This window comes from Bufo bufo, chromosome 6, assembly GCF_905171765.1.
Source record: "Bufo bufo chromosome 6, aBufBuf1.1, whole genome shotgun sequence".
Taxonomy (NCBI): domain Eukaryota; kingdom Metazoa; phylum Chordata; class Amphibia; order Anura; family Bufonidae; genus Bufo; species Bufo bufo.
The window spans coordinates 260,177,455-260,196,647 of record NC_053394.1 but is presented as its reverse complement, the minus strand read 5'-3'; the positions used below and the strand labels follow the sequence as shown (position 1 = coordinate 260,196,647).

The window sequence follows — 19,193 nt, the reverse complement described above, 5'->3', positions numbered from 1 at the left end:
CGTTTCCATAGGGCGGCTGAAAGAAGTGCTTCAAAAGAGATGACGGGGAGTCTCAGACATTATGCGGCTGCCTCCTCCTTTTCCAGCACCGCTGCATAGTGGAATTCCATATACGTTAGTGTACTTTATGACACATTTATAATGTGTCTTATCCTTAAACTTAACATTTTTGTCTAGAAAAACGGCTCGTTTTCCTTCTCCACCCTCCTACTGGAGTGAGATTGTGATACCTCCTGGCGCAAATACACGACTTCAGTAGCCTGGAGACAATTATTTTTATTTGAATATAGGGTGACAACGGGTTTCACTCCTTTTTCAAGTTGATGATCAATTTCACAAGATAGATAAAATTATAATCAAAGCCATAAAGAAAAATTCATAAAATTAGCTGGTTCTCAAGTTGATAATAGTAGAAGTAAAATAGAAAGTCCATAAATTGATAATTGTTGACATTAAATGTAGCAAAAATACACTGCTCAAAAAAATAAAGGGAACACTTAAACAACACAATGTAACTCCAAGTCAATCACACTTCTGTGAAATCAAACTGTCCACTTAGGAAGCAACACTGAGTGACAATCAATTTCACATGCTGTTGTGCAAATGGGATAGACAACAGGTGGAAATTATAGGCAATTAGCAAGACACCCCCAATAAAGGAGTGGTTCTGCAGGTGGTAACCACAGACCACTTCTCAAATCCTATGCTTCCTGGCTGATGTTTTGGTCACTTTTGAATGCTGGCGGTGCTTTCACTCTAGTGGTAGCATGAGACGGAGTCTACAACCCACACAAGTGGCTCAGGTAGTGCAGCTTATCCAGGATGGCACATCAATGCGAGCTGTGGCAAGAAGGTTTGCTGTGTCTGTCAGCGTAGTGTCCAGAGCATGGAGGCGCTACCAGGAGACAGGCCAGTACATCAGGAGACGTGAAGGAGGCCTTAGGAGGGCAACAACCCAGCAGCAGGACCGCTACCTCTGCCTTTGTGTAAGGAGGAACAGGAGGAGCACTGCCAGAGCCCTGCAAAATGACCTCCAGCAGGCCACAAATGTGCATGTGTCTGCTCAAACGGTCAGAAACAGACTCCATAAGGGTGATATGAGGGCCCGACGTCCACAGGTGGGGGTTGTGCTTTCAGCCCAAAACCGTGCAGGACGTTTGGCATTTGCCAGAGAACACCAAGATTGGCAAATTCGCTACTGGCGCCCTGTGCTCTTCACAGATGAAAGCAGGTTCACACTGAGCACGTGACAGACGTGACAGAGTCTGGAGACGCCGTGGAGAACGTTCTGCTGCCTGCAACATCCTCCAGCATGACCGGTTTGGCATTAGGTCAGTAATGGTGTGGGGTGGCATTTCTTTGGAGGGCCGCACAGCCCTCCATGTGCTTGCCAGAGGTAGCCTGACTGCCATTAGGTACCGAGATGAGATCCTCAGACCCCTTGTGAGACCATATGCTGTTGCGGTTGGCCCTGGGTTCCTTCTAATGCAAGACAATGCTAGACCTCATGTGGCTGGAGTGTGTCAGCAGTTCCTGCAAGACGAAGGCATTGATGCTATGGACTGGCCCGCCCGTTCCCCAGACCTGAATCCAATTGAGCACATCTGGGACATCATGTCTCGCTCTATCCACCAACGTCACGTTGCACCACAGACTGTTCAGGAGTTGGCAGATGCTTTAGTCCAGGTCTGGGAGGAGATCCCTCAGGAGACCGTCCGCCACCTCATCAGGAGCATGCACAGGCGTTGTAGGGAGGTCATACAGGCACGTGGAGGCCACACACACTACTGAGCCTCATTTTGACTTGCTTTAAGGACATTACATCAAAGTTGGATCAGCCTGTAGTGTGTTTTTCCACTTTAATTTTGAGTGTGACTCCAAATCCAGACCTCCATGGGTTAAAAAATTTGATTTCCATTTTTTTATTTTTGTGTGATTTTGTTGTCAGCGCATTCAACTATGTAAAGAACAAAGTATTTCAGAAGAATATTTAATTAATTCAGATCTAGGATGTGTATTTTTGCGTTCCCTTTATTTTTTTGAGCAGTGTATAATATCATATAAAAATAAGGATAAAAAGAGTCAATAAACATCGCTGGAACATAGTCAACGGGTTCATCAAACATGGGGTATCCTGACACTTTTTTACAAGTTCATAATAATGACCCTCCTTAATTTATGGTAACAACCAATGAACAAAACTCACACACAAAATGGATTTTCCAGATGCAAACAATAGAACCTTACGGACTCAATGAATCCCTTGAAAGCAACTGTTTTTGATATAAACAAAAATTCAGGGCAGCACATCTGATGAAACAACCAGTAGCAAGGGGTGCCAGCGGTATACCAAGGTGATAATCTATAAAAAATAAATACACCGCAGCACTTCCAGTAGGTGAAAATAGTGGGATCCTTTTATTCACCCGTGTCACCAGCAGCGCCGCGGCCTTCTCACTGTTTACCGCCGGCCCAGTGACGTCACGACTAGTATCAACTAGCGTGGGCACGGCTAAGCTCCATTCAAGTGAACAGAGCTTAGCCCCGCCCACGCTAGTTGATACTAGTCGTGACGTCAGTGGGCCGGCGGTAAACAGTGAGAAGGCCGCGGCGCTGCTGGAGGGCCGCTGCCTTCTCAAACAGCTGATCGGCGGGGGTCCCGGGTGTCGGACCCCCGCCGATCAGAAGCTGATGATCGATCCAGAGGATAGATCATCAGTTAAATGAAAGTGCAGAACCCCTTTAAGTTCATGTCACTAATATACTTTCACCATATTGTTGTGCATCTCTTGGGTTCATTATCACTACATATATCATAATGCATATTCATTAAAGATCCATCCACTTTATGTACACCCTTCCCATCATTTCTCCACCATTTTACATTAATTTAATACATAGCACATACAAATTCCCTAGTTAGAGACATATCATCCACCAATGAGACATAGTTCTTCCTTTTTATATATTCATCTCATTTGATCATCATTACTCATTTTCATATTCAGCATATATACACATCCATATGTCAAAACATCATTTAGTCCGTTCATCCGACCAATCCTATCCCGCTAATCGCGCTCCTTTCATTCAACTAACTAGACACGCATCGCTCCGCTCCCTCCTATGAGACTCCTACGGCTCGGAGCGCCCATGTTCTTATCTGCTCGCACTGGCAGCGCCTCCATTCTCCAGACAACCGTTCACACAGGTTGTCAATCATGGTCATCACTCCCTCCTGACCGCCTTTTTATGGCGCGTGCCCTCTCACACACGCTGAGAAACCACGTCATCTGCACCAGGAGGCATAGATACCGCCATACAGGTACCAACAATAATGTAGCAGCTGTCAATGTTACGAGCATCACTTATTATTGTTCCTTGCAGCGCTAATTCTCTCTCATGGGCATGATCATATTACTATGATTGAAGTACATGTCGTTTGGATTTTATATGTATCTGATTTCTGCACAACCTGTTCAAGATACTCATTTAAGCTCCCAATCTAAAATCTTTTTATGAATCGATATCTTTCTTATTATCTAAATTATGATTTATATTAATTATTTATTACATCTACTATCCCTACTCAACAAATATTAGGATGACTCTTCTTATCCCTATTTTTATGATATTATATTTTTGCTACAATTAATGTCAACAATTATCAATTTATGGACTTTCTATTTTACTTTTACTATTATCAACTTGAGAACCAGCTAATTTTATTAAGTTTTCTTTATGGCTTTGATCCTAAATTTATCTTGTGAAATTGATCATCAATTTTTAGACTTGAAAAAGGAGTGTTGTAGCTCCGAAACGTGCTGTCACCCTATAGTCAAATAAAAAGAATGGTCTTCAAGCTACTGAGGTCTTGTATTTGCGCCAGGAGGTATTGAAATCGGTGGACTCCATTATCCACATTTCCCTGCCTTCTATTATATCACCCCTCAGGAGGACTGGCAACACTAACGAAGACTGAGCGATACCGGCAGCACCGACCACCCTCCTACACATACCTTCACTAGTGTTGTGCCTATGGTTGCACAACACGAAAAGGTGAGCATAACTACTATTCTTCAGCTTTTAACCAATGAAGCAAAACTTACTACCCTACGAGCGCCTCTCCCCTTTTTGCCACATATACTGGAGTGAAATTGTGACTGTTTAGAAGTCTCAATGATAAATTTAGTGTGAAAACCATTACCATAGCTAACCACAGCCACTTTTCCACCCACATTGCAAAACTGGAGTGAGTGGTGCAAAAATTCAAAAAGGCGCAAAATGTTTGCGCAATAGAGTGCACAAAGTCGCAAAAGCCCTATTTTTCAACTTTTTGAATTCTGGAGTAAAGGCCCCATAGTATGCAAAATAACGCAAGCGGAGTTAGAGACCAGAATTCTACCCATTTTTATAAGCATTAATGTTATTTAATTTTAAGAATTCATCCTGCCCACTGTCCTGTTGTGACCACGTCCGGAGGAAGTCTATTCCACAGATTCACAGCTTTTACAGTAAAGAAGCCTTGACGCTTCTGGAGACTGAACTTTTTCCTCTCCAATCGGAGGCAGTGCCCCCTTGTCTTTTGAGTGGATTTTACATGGAACAGCTTGTCACCATATTTTTTGCCATTTATGTATCTATACAAGTTAATCACGTCCCCTGTTAGATGCCCCTTCGAGACTAAATAACTCTAATTATTTTAATCTGAACTCATAACCAAGACCTTCCATCCCTCTCATCAGTTTAGTCGCTCTCCTTTGTACTTAGTGCCCAGAACTGAACGGCATATTCCAGATGAGGCTGCACCAACGCTTTGTAAAGTGGCAATATTACATCCCTGCCCCGCGAGTCCATGCCTCGTTTAATACATGACAATATCCTGGTGGCCTTAGAAGCTACCAGTACAACCAAATCCTTCTCTACAAGCGACTCTCCTAGTATTACTCCCCCTGGGCAGCAGATTATCAGCATTCAGATGATTAACTTTACATTTATTCACATTGAATCTCAAACACACAGACTGCCCAAGTCAGCTTGTAGTTTATGGGCATCTTCCAGCACGTAACCTCACCTGCACTACATCTTGTGGTTAAAGACTATGGACACCTTTGAGGGCAATTTTTGTTATTATTGCAGTCTACAAATTTTTTTTCTTCAATTGGCCATTATTAAAACATTTCATGTTTTCATCTACAGCTTTCAGTTTCAGTGCATTTGTAGACTAATAGGCTCTCTACTTCACAATGAATCCATCAGAAAACTGCACTGACTGCTCATCTGTAGTCCTCTTCTCTTAACTTCAGCCAGCTCAAACACTCACTTAAAGGGGTTATCCGGATATTGATAACCTATCCTCAGAGTAGGTCATCAGTATCACATCAGTAGGAGTCCAACTCCCCGCATCCCCACCGATCAGGTGTTCGAAGAGGCCTCAGTGCTCTGTGCAGCTTCCCTAGATTTAATGTTAATTTACACGATAATCAGCTTATTGAAACGTACCTTTAATCTGCAAATGCAGCGATACTGAATGCGCTAGGTTAAAGGGGTTCTGCAGTTTTTTTAAACTGATGATCTATCCTCCGGATAGATCATCAGCATCTGATCGGCGGGGGATCCGACACCCGGGACCCCTGCCTATCAGCTGTTTGAGAAGGCAGCGGCGCTGGAAGTGGAGCCACGGCCTTCTCGCCGATTACCGCAGGCCCAGTGACATCACGACTAGTATCCAATGGCCTGGGCAGAGCTAAGCTCCATTCAAGTGAACAGAGCTTAGCCCCGCCCAGGCCATTGATACTAGTCGTGACGTCACTGGGCCTGCAGTAAACAGCCAGAAGGCCGCGGCGCTACTGCCAGCGCCGCTGCCTTCTCAAACAGCTGATCGGCAGGGGTCCCGGGTGTCGGACCCCCGCCAATCAGATGCTGATGATCTATCCAGAGGATAGATCAGTTTAAAAAAAACTGCAGAATCCCTTTAAGCTACCAGATTCATGCTTTCCACTCAAGTTGCATCACCCAAAAATGCACAATGCGATTCCTTGTGTCTGGCCCATTACCTGCCCTCCTCCCCAATCTCCTCCATTAAAGACTGTGTAGTCAGATAAGGGCAAATTACAAGCACATGGAGGAGAGGAGGGAATAGGTTGGGGAGCAAGTATGGAGCCTGTAAAACCACTGCAGGTACACCTCCCCCCCCCCCCCCAACTGGTTACCTCCCCTCTGTACCCTTACTGCAGACTGCTAGCAATTCATTCATAACTTCTAGTAGAAATAATAAAGGAATGGCACAACATACAGCCATAAGAATAGATGATCCAGAATTGTTATTACATGGGGAATGCATGAAGCTATTAAAACAAGCATGTCAGGAGCGGTGAAAGATCCTCATTAAAGGCATATTCCCAATTAGGACATTTAAGGCATATTCACAGAATGTGGAGAACAGAGGTTTGTAGCCACCTGGTGAAGATGCCACCACATTCTAGGGCTGAAACGATTATTTGATTGAATCGAGTAACTCAACACAAAAAAAATCCACGATGCAAACTTCTTGTATTGAGGATTCACTTGTGTCATGTGACCACAGAGTGTGAGTGAAGCGCTTGCTATTAATCACCACTCCGAGGTCACCTGCCGGCCCGGGGGGGGGGGGGGGGGCTGATAAGTTTTTATAAAGAAAAACATTTGAATTAGTTTTGTTACTAGAGTACTCGATTAATCGTTGGATTCATCAGTAGAATACTCTATTACAAAAATAGTTGATACCTGCAGCCCTACCAGAAATGGCCAGGCATGTGCACAGCTCTCTCCATGTGTGGACACGTCTCTGCCTGGATGCGGTGGCTTAAACCTGCCTCACGAATGTCCACCTAGGAATATCCAGTTATGCAACTCTAATTACTTGTGACAGTTTTCAGAAGGATCTTGAAGTTAAAAGTGCATCTACTTCAATTATAGCACCTAAAACCACAGAATGTCTGATGGAGGGCAAAATGGAGGCATTTCGAAACAAAAAATTAAATTCCTGTTTGTTTTTTCCCCCTAGGAAGGAAATGACTCAAACAAACTATTTCAATGATAAGGAAAAGAAACCCACTTACAGGGCTGGGGATGGAGTCTGGATCCAACCTCTTTTGTGCAGGAGGAGGTGGGGCAGGGGGGCCCTGTGGTCCGGGCTGGTTGCCATAATTGGGAGCACGAGGATAGGCTGTAGGATATCCAGGCTGTGGGCCCCTAACAGGCCCGAAGGAACCTAGAAATAAACATAACACTGTAGTAACATGATGTCATTATGTTTAGCACCTCAAATTGAGGAAGCCTAAAGATGTTTGGTCGCTCTTATTTATACGCTAAGGAAACAATCCAATATCAAATTTAAGGTGTATTCTCATCTTAATAATCACATTTCAGTGTCCAGGTTAGGATTATACATAAATACATTCATTTTCCTATTATTCACCATTTTGGATATATTCCTTCTATTCATGCCCAGGTCTTCATGCGACTTTATGGCCACTGCTGCAGTCCTTTAGCAGTGGCCACGCTGATTTTTCTTCTGTTGAGCTCGGCTGGGTTCACAATTGTAGGGCATGCACAGTAGAGCCCAGCCACCTGCTCCTCAACAGGAGGTGAACAGGAAGGCTCCTGGGCACGCACACTAACCTTTTTTTTTTTTTTTTGCGGGACTGCAGAATGGTGTACTGTCTGCATTTTTTGCAGACTTGGGGTCCATTCCGCATTTTGCGGAACGGAATTGCGGACCCATACATTTCTATGGGTGCGGACCCGCACTTACGATCCTGAAAAAAATAGAACATGTCCTATTCTTGTCCGCACTAACGGACAAGAATAGGCATATTCTCTTAGTGCCGGCAATGTGCGGTCCGCAAAATGCGGAAAGCACATTGCCGCTGTCCGTGTTTTGCAGATCCGCAAAACACACACGGATGTGTGAATGGACCCTTAGGGCTCATGCACACCACAGTATGGCTTTTTCAGTGTTTTGCGGTCTGTTTTTTTACGGATACGTTGTTCCGTATGCCATATACAGTAATTACATAGAAAAAATTGGGCAGGGCATAACATTTTCAATAGATGGTTCAGCAAAAACGGAACGGATACGGAAGACATACGGATGCATTTCTGTATGTGTTCCGTTTTTTTGCAGACCCATTGACTTGAATGGAGCCAAGCACCGTGATTTGCGGACAAGAATAAGACCTGTTCTATCTTTTCACGGTACGGAAATACTGAAACGGAATGCACACGGAGACACTTCAGTTTTTAAATGAATGGTTCAGTATATGTACCGCAAATACAATGCAAAATACTGTCGTGTGCATGAGCCCTTATTGAAATGAATGGTGCTACATTCAATCCTCAAAAACATGTGGATCGGATGCGGACCAAAAATACGGTTTGTGAATACATAGTAACATAATTTATAAGGCTGAAAAAGACATCTGTCCATCCAGTTCAGCCTTTTATCCTGCAGGTTGATCCAGAGGAATAATTGAAAGATTTGCATCGGTTCAGTGCAGGCTCCATTCCTGGTTTTGGCTCACAATCATTGATATGTGAATTAAGGCCTTCACAAAAAGTCCCAAAAAGCTTTTTTTTTTTTTCTTCTAACACTTAGGGAAGATATTTTTTTTTCCTAAAGTGAGGAAATTTGGTTTCTATCTCAAAATTATTTTAATTTTTTTTTTAAGTAGTGTGAAACTACCCTAATAAAATTAAAATCCAGGCATAAACCTTGCTTAAAGAGGACCTTGCATGCGATTTTATTAAGGGAGATATATACCTGTATTTGCGGTATATGACCCCCAAAGATTAAATTCAACTGCCCTGTGTGACCCTGACTTTAGTTGATTCTTAAAGAGGACCTTTCATGTTATTTTTTTTATTAAGGGAGATATATACCTGTACTTGCGGTGGCTGATGCTGCCACCCTGCTTGATTTTTTTTTTGAATATGCCTCCTACGCCCCGCCGGATTTTGCCCGCTGTGATGGACAGCGCTACAGCCAGGGAGAAGGAGACGCTCATTGAGAACCCTGGCGTCTCCCGCTCCCTGTTCCGATGCTCAGTATTAGCATACTGAGCAGGAGCAATCCGACAGAGTACGGCGTGGCGTAGGAGGAATATTTTTTTTTTTAAAATCAAGCAGGGTGGCAGCATCAGCCACCACAAGTATAGGATTATATCTCCCTTAATAAAAATATAAATCACATGAAAGGTCCTCTTTAAGAATCAACTAAAGTCAAGGTCACACAGGGCAGTTGAATTTAATCTTTGGGGTCATTTAGAAAAACAGCCGTTTTTCGCCAGTCTTTGTACCCCCCTTTCCCCTCTGCACTATAGGAGAAAGTTTCCAATTTATGACGAGGCTCAGGCAGGTAAAAACTACTCCAACTCATGACTGCAGTAGTTTTCACTCAACTAAAACGGCGCGGAAGTTGGTAAATGTATCAGACCAGATTTCACGGCCCTGGGCCGGCCCCCTTAACTCCTAAAGTGGTGAGCACCGTGAAAAAGGGGGTCTTGTAACTTTATTTATGCCAAAAACTGGTGTAGCGCCAGTAATAAATGACCCCCTTTTTGTTCAAAACCAGCAGAGAATCCTAAAACACTGAAATAGGTAACCCCTTAGTGACCAGATATTTTAGGCCTTAAAAGGTCTTGTCCGAAATAATTAAAAATCTCAAGACAGGTCCTGCAATAGCACCAGTCTGTAAACAAGCAGTGGAAGAAATATAAAATGTATTTTCATTTTAGGCTATTACAGGGCTTGTCTGAGATTTTTAATCATTTCAGACAACCCCTTTAATGATGAAGCATTTGCTTGAGGGACTTAGTTGTATTTTGCCATTTTGTGTCACATGCCGTCACCCGTTCCCACACCTATCGGACATTTATGGTATATCCTGTGGATATACCATAAATGTCCCAGCTGTAAATACCCCTTTTAACTGAACCTTCCTTTCAATTTGTAGATCTCTAGCACCTAATAGAAATACTAAATGCGAATCTCATCAGGTTTTAACACAAAGGGGTCCCAATATAATTTAGTTTATATATAGTTTATCCCCAGCATTATCTGTGAATTCTGCTTTTTTCCACGTTTTCCCTCACTAAAAAGAGAGGCATGAAAAGAAACCATTGGAACCTGCAGTGATCTCACGTACATATCAGCAGTTTGAAGGTCATTACCCAGCAACAGGAATAGTCATTTGTAGGCAATGTGCTCACCGTTCTGCTGAAGAGGAAATCCTCCTTGTCCAGGTGGTGGCATTGAAGGATGGGGACCTTGAGGACCCGGCATCATACCAGGAACAGCTGGCTGGTTTTGAGTTTGTGATATATTGTTCGTTTGAGATAAAGGTGGTCCAGATGGTGGCTGTCCTGGAGGTGGAGGACCTCCTGAAATTGGTGGGGGATAGTGAGAGACTGGTGCAGCTGGTTGAGAAGGAAAACCTTGTGGAGTAGGAAGGCGCTGTGGAGGATGGGGTCCAGGAAATTGTTGGTTTGGAGGTGGCTGGGGTTGCGGTAAACTTGTGGGAGGCATTCCTTGGGACAAATTCATAGCAGCAGGACCTTGATTAGAATATAGGTTGTAAGCACCTGACCCTGAGGCAGGAAAACTTCCAGAGGATGGTGGAAGAGAACTCTGTGAACCTATGGCAAAAAGATCACCGAATAAGGAACATGCAAAAACTCCAAGGAGACATGAGGGTTTCTAATGCGTTTATAAAATTGTGAAGAGTACATGTAAAACAATCTTTATTAAAAAAGAAAGCATAATTCTAAAGCTTCTTACCAAAGCTAATTGTCGTTGGTGGAGCAGATGTGGCAGGTGCAGGCACACCACCAATATGCATGCCCATCATCTGACTAGTTAATTGCTGTGTACTGGTTGAGGTTGGAGGGTATTGCTGAAAATGAGTTGCTTGTGGAAGAGTTCCCGTTTGAATATATGGTTGAGACACAGGTTGTCTGAAGTAGGAAATAAAAAGGAAAAATTAACACATATATATATATATATATATATATATATATATATATATATATATATAGACCCAAGTAACCAATGAAGAGGGTGGGAGAGCCAAGAGTCAGATGGCAATCAATACTCCCATAGGTCCTTCAATATTCTAAAATCAGAAATCCACTTTAATGTATATGTAATGGACCTCATAATGAGGTCGGTAGACCACCACTGCTACAGGCAGCATTTACAGCGATTGTGAGCCAAATCCAAGACTGGAGCCGACACAGACATAAGGGAAAGATCTGTGTTTAGAGCAGCTCACTGATGGAAATCACTGACTGTGTGAATCATCATGCAGAATGATTTACCAATGCACTAAAGTATACAGGTAGTAAATGCTGATAGCACACCTCTGCATTTGATTGCCTAATGACGCTGGCCCATTCTGCATGTCACCCTGGCCACCATACTGGTTGTACTGCATCTGCTCTGAAGGAGGAGACATTCCTGATGCAGCTGGGGCACCCGATGTCGGTGGAGATCTCACAGGACCTGGAGAGGAGAAAATAAACAGGCACAAGTGTAAGTCACAATGAGTCCTACATGAAGCAACAGACAATTACAGCTCCCTTTAGACATCACCAATTAACCCCAAGTTAACTACATAATACAATAAAAGAGTTGGCATCAACTCTCTGAATTGTTTACAGGATTTAGAAGATGGTCAAACAGCAAAGCATCACATATGACTAGTGTTGAGCGAACTTGTGTTTTAAGTTTGGGTTATCAAGAATCGCGTTATGGATTCCGCTACCACGGACCATAACGGAATTTAGAATCCATATTGCAATTCTTCGATAACCCGAACTTTAGACGCCAAACTTAAAACACAAGTTCGCTCAACACTGCATATGACCTTGGCGGTGCTAAAAATCCCTTTCTTGACAGGTAAGTAATAAAAGAAATTTACCGATATAGTGAGATGTAATAGGAGAAGAAGTGCCAGAGGTGAAAGAATCAGGAGACCCTTTGTGGGGGAATCCCGAACTAGAAGAGAAACCTAGGAATATAAACAGGAGTGTAAGATGAGTAAGGAAAAGAAACAAGGATTGCCGAGCATAAAGACCACGGCTTATATATTCCCTTCACTTAATGCCTATGCTGTGGACATCACACATACACAGAACAGTAAATGAGAGCATAACTGTCCAACTACTAATCTTAAAGGGGTTATCCAAGATGCACCGCGATCCTATGCAGCGGTCATTTCCAGGATCATGTGATCCTAGCCTGGGATTAGAACTTGCAGCGCAGAGGCGAGTCCGATTCTCTTGCCACAGGGCAAACAAGACATTCAGATTCCTGCATGTGCCGCAGGTTTTAACCCCAGACTAGGATCATGTGACCAATGTATGGCATGTGATTGCGCACATCTCAGATATCCTCTTTCATTTTAATATATATATATATATATATATATATATATATATATATATATATATATATATACACACACACACAATATTTTGTTGCGCGGGCGTGTTTGTGCCACCATCAGCACAAGAATGGTGAGGACAAAGACTTGCTGCTCCAGTAAATTTACACTTGAAAACAGGTGTAAAAGAGGATTAAAACTAATACAGTCAGGGGCTAGAGTACTTTTTAATACAGATGCACTGAGTACCAGAGGTGCACCTAATTCATGACGATTGGGATTACTGGATCAATTGAACCTATCTGGGGCTGGGTAATACTTGTATATTTTCAATTTATTATTGCCTCACTGGCAGTTAAATAACCTTCCTGTCCCAGATACTAATGATTAAAACTTAAGATTTAATTGCTTATCATATAAAACAAAACAAAAAAAAAACAACAACAACTGTTGAAGCCAGATACCTAGTATGTTGGGGGCAGGATCTAAGTTTTAGAAGACAGCGCTTCGTAGGAAACTGTAGGATCAGTGACAGTAACTCACCAAAGGTAGGGGGGTGCACACCCCTTAAACCTTCTCCTGCTGTACAATATGGAATACTAAAGAAGCGCTTTCTAGTCATAACTGAGGAAAAGCTCAAACTCTGTACTATAAATATGCAATTTAGCTATTTTTTGTTTTATATGATAAGCAATTAAAAGTTAAGTTTAAATCATCGGTATCTGGGGCAAGAAGGGTATTTAACTGCCAGTGAGGCAATAATAAACTGAATATATAATTTAGGACGAGGAGCACGCCTCGTCATAAATTAAGCAAATCCTCTGGCATTGCGGACGGGAAACAAAGATGTTGACTATGCGATGGGCTGTACTTGACAATTGTTTGGGAGCACCAATGAAAGTATTCAGAGGGGGGACCATACACCTTTAAAATGCCAAAAATTCCTTAAAAATGTATTTCAATGGGATTTAAAAAAAACAACCTGCTTTTACTCACCTCACCGATCCCCCACCGCTGCTGTTCCAATGGTGCAGGTTCTCTGCTGCGCTCATGTCCCGACCCAGCAGGAAATTGCTGTGAATGCCGATCAGACACTGGCGGCAGCAATGACACACCTCAGCCAAGGTTTAGCTGAGCGGGACTCACAGCCATTTTCTGCCATGTTTGGGACAGGAGAGGAAAGTAGAATGCAAAAAAAAATAAAAAATACATTAAAAAATGGTGTAAAAGAAGAGCTTTTATCATCACGAATACCTTGTGCTGGTACATGTTGTGGGTAAGATTGTACAGGCCCATTATACCCAGGATAATGCGGCCCACCCGGCATTGGCTGCCCCCCGTAGCCTGGCTGTTGGTATCCTTGGGGAAGGGGCTGCATATAAGGTGTAGCTAAATGAGGTGGCTGGTTTACGTTCATCTTGTGTACATGCCCAGACTGGTTCTCCCTGCAGACACAAAGACAGAAAGCTGATAAGCAACAGACAGCATGGTCACATTCACTGACAATATGGAGCTTCAGTATTAGGCCTCATTCAGCCTGCTGTCCTGCTGAGTGCACGAGGTCATTAGTTGCTATGACGCCGTGCGCTTCGTGCACTCAGCAGGCCGGGTTGTCACAGACCGTGTGTATTACTGTACAGCAGCGGCGACACACAGCGTCATAGCAACCAATGACGCCGTGTGCTCGTGCACTCAGCAGGCCGGGTTGTCACAGACCGTGTGTATTACTGTACAGCAGCGGCGACACACAGCGTCATAGCAACCAATGACGCCGTGTGCTCGTGCACTCAGCAGGCCGGGTTGTCACAGACCGTGTGTATTACTGTACAGCAGCGGCGACACACAGCGTCATAGCAACCAATGACGCCGTGTGCTCGTGCACTCAGCAGGCCGGGTTGTCACAGACCGTGTGTATTACTGTACAGCAGCGGCGACACACAGCGTCATAGCAACCAATGACGCCGTGTGCTCGTGCACTCAGCAGGCCGGGTTGTCACAGACCGTGTGTATTACTGTACAGCAGCGGCGGCACACAGCGTCATAGCAACCAATGACGCCGTGTGCTCGTGCACTCAGCAGGCCGGGTTGTCACAGACCGTGTGTATTACTGTACAGCAGCGGCGGCACACAGCGTCATAGCAACCAATGACGCCGTGTGCTCGTGCACTCAGCAGGCCGGGTTGTCACAGACCGTGGTCTGTGAAAATCCACGTATGTATGAATGAGGCCTTACACTGATAGAAACGGAGATCCTCACTCCAGCTGACAAGATCCCTGGCATACACCTGACTTTGCCAAATGATTTGATGATACATTTAGATGATTGTCCATCAATGCAGTACATAGATAGGCCAGGTCTTCTTAATGGCTCACCCGTCTCCATCTGAAGAAGGCCCTGAGCAGAGGACCCCCCTACTGATGTCCACAGGACCCAATGAGAAATATGGACAAGTGACATCTGGATTGTCCACTTTAGACGGGTTAAGCAATCTGGAAGATTAAAGGGGATCGCCAAGGATTTTATACGGACACATCCAGAGGATAGCTCATCAGCATAAAAGTCCGGAAAACCCCTTTAAATACTCAGTACAGTTAGGCCCACTTCAGCATCTTAAATTACCTTTGCTCCATTAGAGATAACGCTCCTCACTGACCGCATTATCGCTTATATATGACATCTGCCATTCCTGCTATAAGTTTATGAATGAAAGTACAGCTGGGTGTTACCAGTTAATACATGTTCCCGAACAGTGTAACACTGCTCAGTATTGCCAATGGCAGACTTCCAGTAGTAATAATAGAGAAAAGTAATTTCATGTGGAGTGGCGACAAGTCTTTAACAAAATGACAGTGACTTAAGGGCTCAGGCAGAGGACCCTGATCGGCCCAGGAAACCTGGTCCATGTGGGGGCCGGGTCTCCCGAGCTGACGGACTGCATCATTGTAATATAGAATACCGCTTGTATGTGATCGGGGGGCACATGATGATGTGAGGACAACAGCCCTGCGGCCAGATAGAGACCAGTTGTATCATAAATTACTATCATACAGTAAGTTCAGGTCAGGGGCGCCGTGGTTAAAGGGGTTGTCTGGAAAAAAGCTCCCCTTTACCATGTACGAGAGGAGCATCTGAGCATTTCCTTGCTTTGCACTGCATCTCACTGTTTGTGCGCCGGTGACGTACTGGGCATCACATGGAGTAGGCTAGGCGGAGACCTCCACATAGCAGGGGCCCGTGCCGGCACCAACTGGCAGTGTATAGCACTGTTCTGGGTGATTTTAGAGGTGGGTACTAATGATACCAGCCTCTAAAACTGCCCAAACACTGCCCAATTGTGCCAGCGACAGCTCCGGGCCCCCTGCTAGGAATCTCTGCCTAGCATACTTATGTGAAGCCCGCTACGTCACCGGCTCACGATGCAGAACGGGGAGCACCAGAGCTCCTCTCATACATGGTAAAGGAGAGCTTACGTCCGGGTCACCGGCTCACGATGCAGCACAAGGCACGGGGAGCACCAGAGCTCCTCTCATACATGGTAAAGGAGAGCTTACGTCCGGGTCACCGGCTCACGATGCAGCACAAGGCACGGGGAGCACCAGAGCTCCTCTCATACATGGTAAAGGAGAGCTTACGTCCGGGTCACCGGCTCACGATGCAGCACAAGGCACGGGGAGCACCAGAGCTCCTCTCATACATGGTAAAGGAGAGCTTACGTCCGGGTCACCGGCTCACGATGCAGCACAAGGCACGGGGAGCACCAGAGCTCCTCTCATACATGGTAAAGGAGAGCTTACGTCCGGGTCACCGGCTCACGATGCAGCACAAGGCACGGGGAGCACCAGAGCTCCTCTCATACATGATAAAGGAGAGCTTACGTCCGGGTCACCGGCTCACGATGCAGCACAAGGCACGGGGAGCACCAGAGCTCCTCTCATACATGATAAAGGAGAGCTTACGTCCGGGTCACCGGCTCACGATGCAGCACAAGGCACGGGGAGCACCAGAGCTCCTCTCATACATGGTAAAGGAGAGCTTACGTCCGGGTCACCGGCTCACGATGCAGCACAAGGCACGGGGAGCACCAGAGCTCCTCTCATACATGGTAAAGGAGAGCTTACGTCCGGGTCACCGGCTCACGATGCAGCACAAGGCACGGGGAGCACCAGAGCTCCTCTCATACATGGTAAAGGAGAGCTTACGTCCGGGTCACCGGCTCACGATGCAGCACAAGGCACGGGGAGCACCAGAGCTCCTCTCATACATGGTAAAGGAGAGCTTACGTCCGGGTCCAGCCCTGACCCCCGGACATGATCGTCTACACTAAAGCCAGGACCCATCAGGCTTTCTTCACATCAGTGTTGGAGGCAATGTCACAGATTCTGGGAAAAATGAGGGACAGTGTGAAGGAAACATAGGACAGATCTGGCACCCCTGGGATTTTTGTTGTTCTGCCTCTGAGGGCTCTTTCACATAAATGTGATCGGCCACAAAAAGCAGACGCTGACCTCGCAGGCCGACCGCGCTCCCCTGGACTGACTGTATCAGTGTTTTATATGATGCAGAAAGTGCATATCTGGTGGGAGATCATCACAGGCACAAGAAGACCTGGCTATTAGCCCCCAATCAAAAGGGAGGGGCAAAGAGCTCCTGCCAGCCCCCCAGTGCTCCAACTAAGGGTACTTTCACACTAGAGTTATTCTTTTCCGGTATTGAAATCCGGTAAAGGGTCTCAATACCGGAAAAAAACGCTTCCGTTTTGTCCCAATGCATTCTGAATGGAAAGCAATCCGTTCAGTATGCATCAGGATGTCTTCCGTTCCATCCCTTGTACGGTACTTGACGGAACAAAATACTGCAGCTTGCTCCAGTATTTTTTCCGGCCAAAATCCCAGAACACTACTTGCCGGATCCGGCATTCACTTCAATAGAGATGCATTAATGCCGGATCCGGTACCAAGTGTTCCGGAAATTGCTGCATCGCCGGATTCGGTTTTCCAGTCTGCGCATGCGCAGTTCTTTCTAGCTTTGAAAACATTAAATACCGGATCTATTATTCTAGATGATACCGGAAAGACGGATACGGTTTTTCAATGCATACGTCCAACACATCCGGAAAAAATTATAATATATATATATAGGTTTGAAACGGAACTGCCTGCCGGATTCTTCTAACGCTAGTGTGAAAGTACCCTAAGTCAAATATAGCCATATGCCTGGTTTAATAGGGTTGATCCTGCTGACAGAGGCTCTTTATAGAGGACCTGTCACTCCCCTGACATGGCCGTTTTAGTGCATGCATTGTGCTGTTCCTCTGTTATCCCTATTGGCAGTCTATACACTGACTGTTCATACTGTCCAATTTAGCCTCTGGATATAAAGAGACACATTTCAATTCAGCGACAGCAAGCACAGACTGTGAATATGGTACAGAACTAAAACTGGCTCATAATTTCCCGACCAGAACGTCAGAAAAGGAAATAATTACAGGACAGTACAGAGCGATAATAAAAAAAAAAAATTATTAACCCTTTCTAACGGCTCTGGAAAAGCAGCACGGCGATCAATACGGTCACCCGTCCTGCATTACAGTACAAGCCGCAGAATGACCTGTTTCACCCTAAGACGCATTATTTGACAGGATCCTCCGTCTCTATAGAGACAGAAATAAGGGTCAATGCAATACAAAGTTATGGGGGGACGTATTAGCAGTGATAGTGGGGACACCATTACAGCTTGGGGGTCTTCCTTACTTTCAGGTGCTATGGGTGTTGGGCAGGGACAGAAGAAGTTTGGTTACCTAGCAACAAGCAGAACCTCATCTCAGCCACTATGCAGTAGAGGGGGCATTAGAGGGCTGCACTGGTCAGGGCCGCCAGCGGGCATGCTGGGTACAGAGGAGGAGTAACACCTGTCACCGCAGGCCTGTGAGGGGCCCGCCTCCGGACAGCAGCACTGACATGGCACACGCTGGCCTCAAGGCTCCCTGCACTGTCAGGGGCCCCCAATTCTCTGTTTCCCAGACCCCAAAACCTAGCAGAGCAACTCACCTCCTCCGGTTCCGGCTCCTTCACGCACTTCCCGTCCGCTACCTGAAAGCGTCGTCTCCAGTTCCTACCGGAAGTGAAGTAAAAACTGGGCTTCTCAGGCTTTGCCACGTCCACACTCCGCCCAGACATGGAGAGCAGCCTCAGGAAGTGCACTGCGCAGAAGCAATCCACGCGCCTGCGCCGTAACCAGGCCTGCCATCTTTAGTACTGGCAATGCCACTACAGCGGTATTAGTCACTGACTAGGACTGCTAACTTCCCCGTCAGGTAATACTGGCCAGGTTTATATCAGCTTAAAGGGGTGTGGTTTGGAGCATGGCTTCCCGCTGAATTAAAGGAGTTTCCAGGAGTGAAATATTGTTGACTTATCCTAAGGATAGATCAGATTCCTGGGGGTCTCACTCCTGGCCCTAGACTGACAGGAGGTGGGGCCTAGAGTAATGGGCAGGATGAGCAATCCCATAGAGCGGCAATATGAATACTGCTGCAACAGAACCAGCTACCACAGTGCAGCACAATATACTGCCCCAGCAGAACCAAGTACCACAGTGCAGCACAATATACTGCCCCAGCAGAACCATATACCACAGTGCAGCACAATATACTGCCCCAGCAGAACCATATACCACAGTGCAGCACAATATACTGCCCCAGCAGAACCAAGTACCACAGTGCAGCACAATATACTGCCCCAGCAGAACCAAGTACCACAGTGCAGCACA

At 45.4% G+C, this 19,193-nt stretch overlaps 1 protein-coding gene across 2 annotated transcripts in view; it reads right to left on the bottom strand.

Annotated features, from left to right (window-relative positions):
• SEC24C (SEC24 homolog C, COPII coat complex component) overlaps window positions 1–18,626 on the bottom strand; it is a 77,578-nt gene extending 58,952 nt beyond the window's left edge. The window contains exons 1-7 of one of the 2 annotated variants that reach the window (XM_040434862.1): window positions 18,473–18,626; window positions 13,679–13,869; window positions 11,960–12,049; window positions 11,400–11,541; window positions 10,819–10,994; window positions 10,251–10,676; window positions 7,101–7,252 (exon numbers count right to left, since the gene is read on the bottom strand). In XM_040434862.1, the coding sequence (XP_040290796.1) occupies window positions 7,101–7,252; window positions 10,251–10,676; window positions 10,819–10,994; window positions 11,400–11,541; window positions 11,960–12,049; window positions 13,679–13,841 (1,149 nt within the window). In that variant the 5' untranslated portion in view covers window positions 13,842–13,869; window positions 18,473–18,626. The remainder of the gene's footprint in view (window positions 1–7,100; window positions 7,253–10,250; window positions 10,677–10,818; window positions 10,995–11,399; window positions 11,542–11,959; window positions 12,050–13,678; window positions 13,870–18,472) is intronic. The other variant, XM_040434863.1, reaches the window with a different exon arrangement.
• Between the last annotated feature and the right edge of the window lie 567 nt (window positions 18,627–19,193).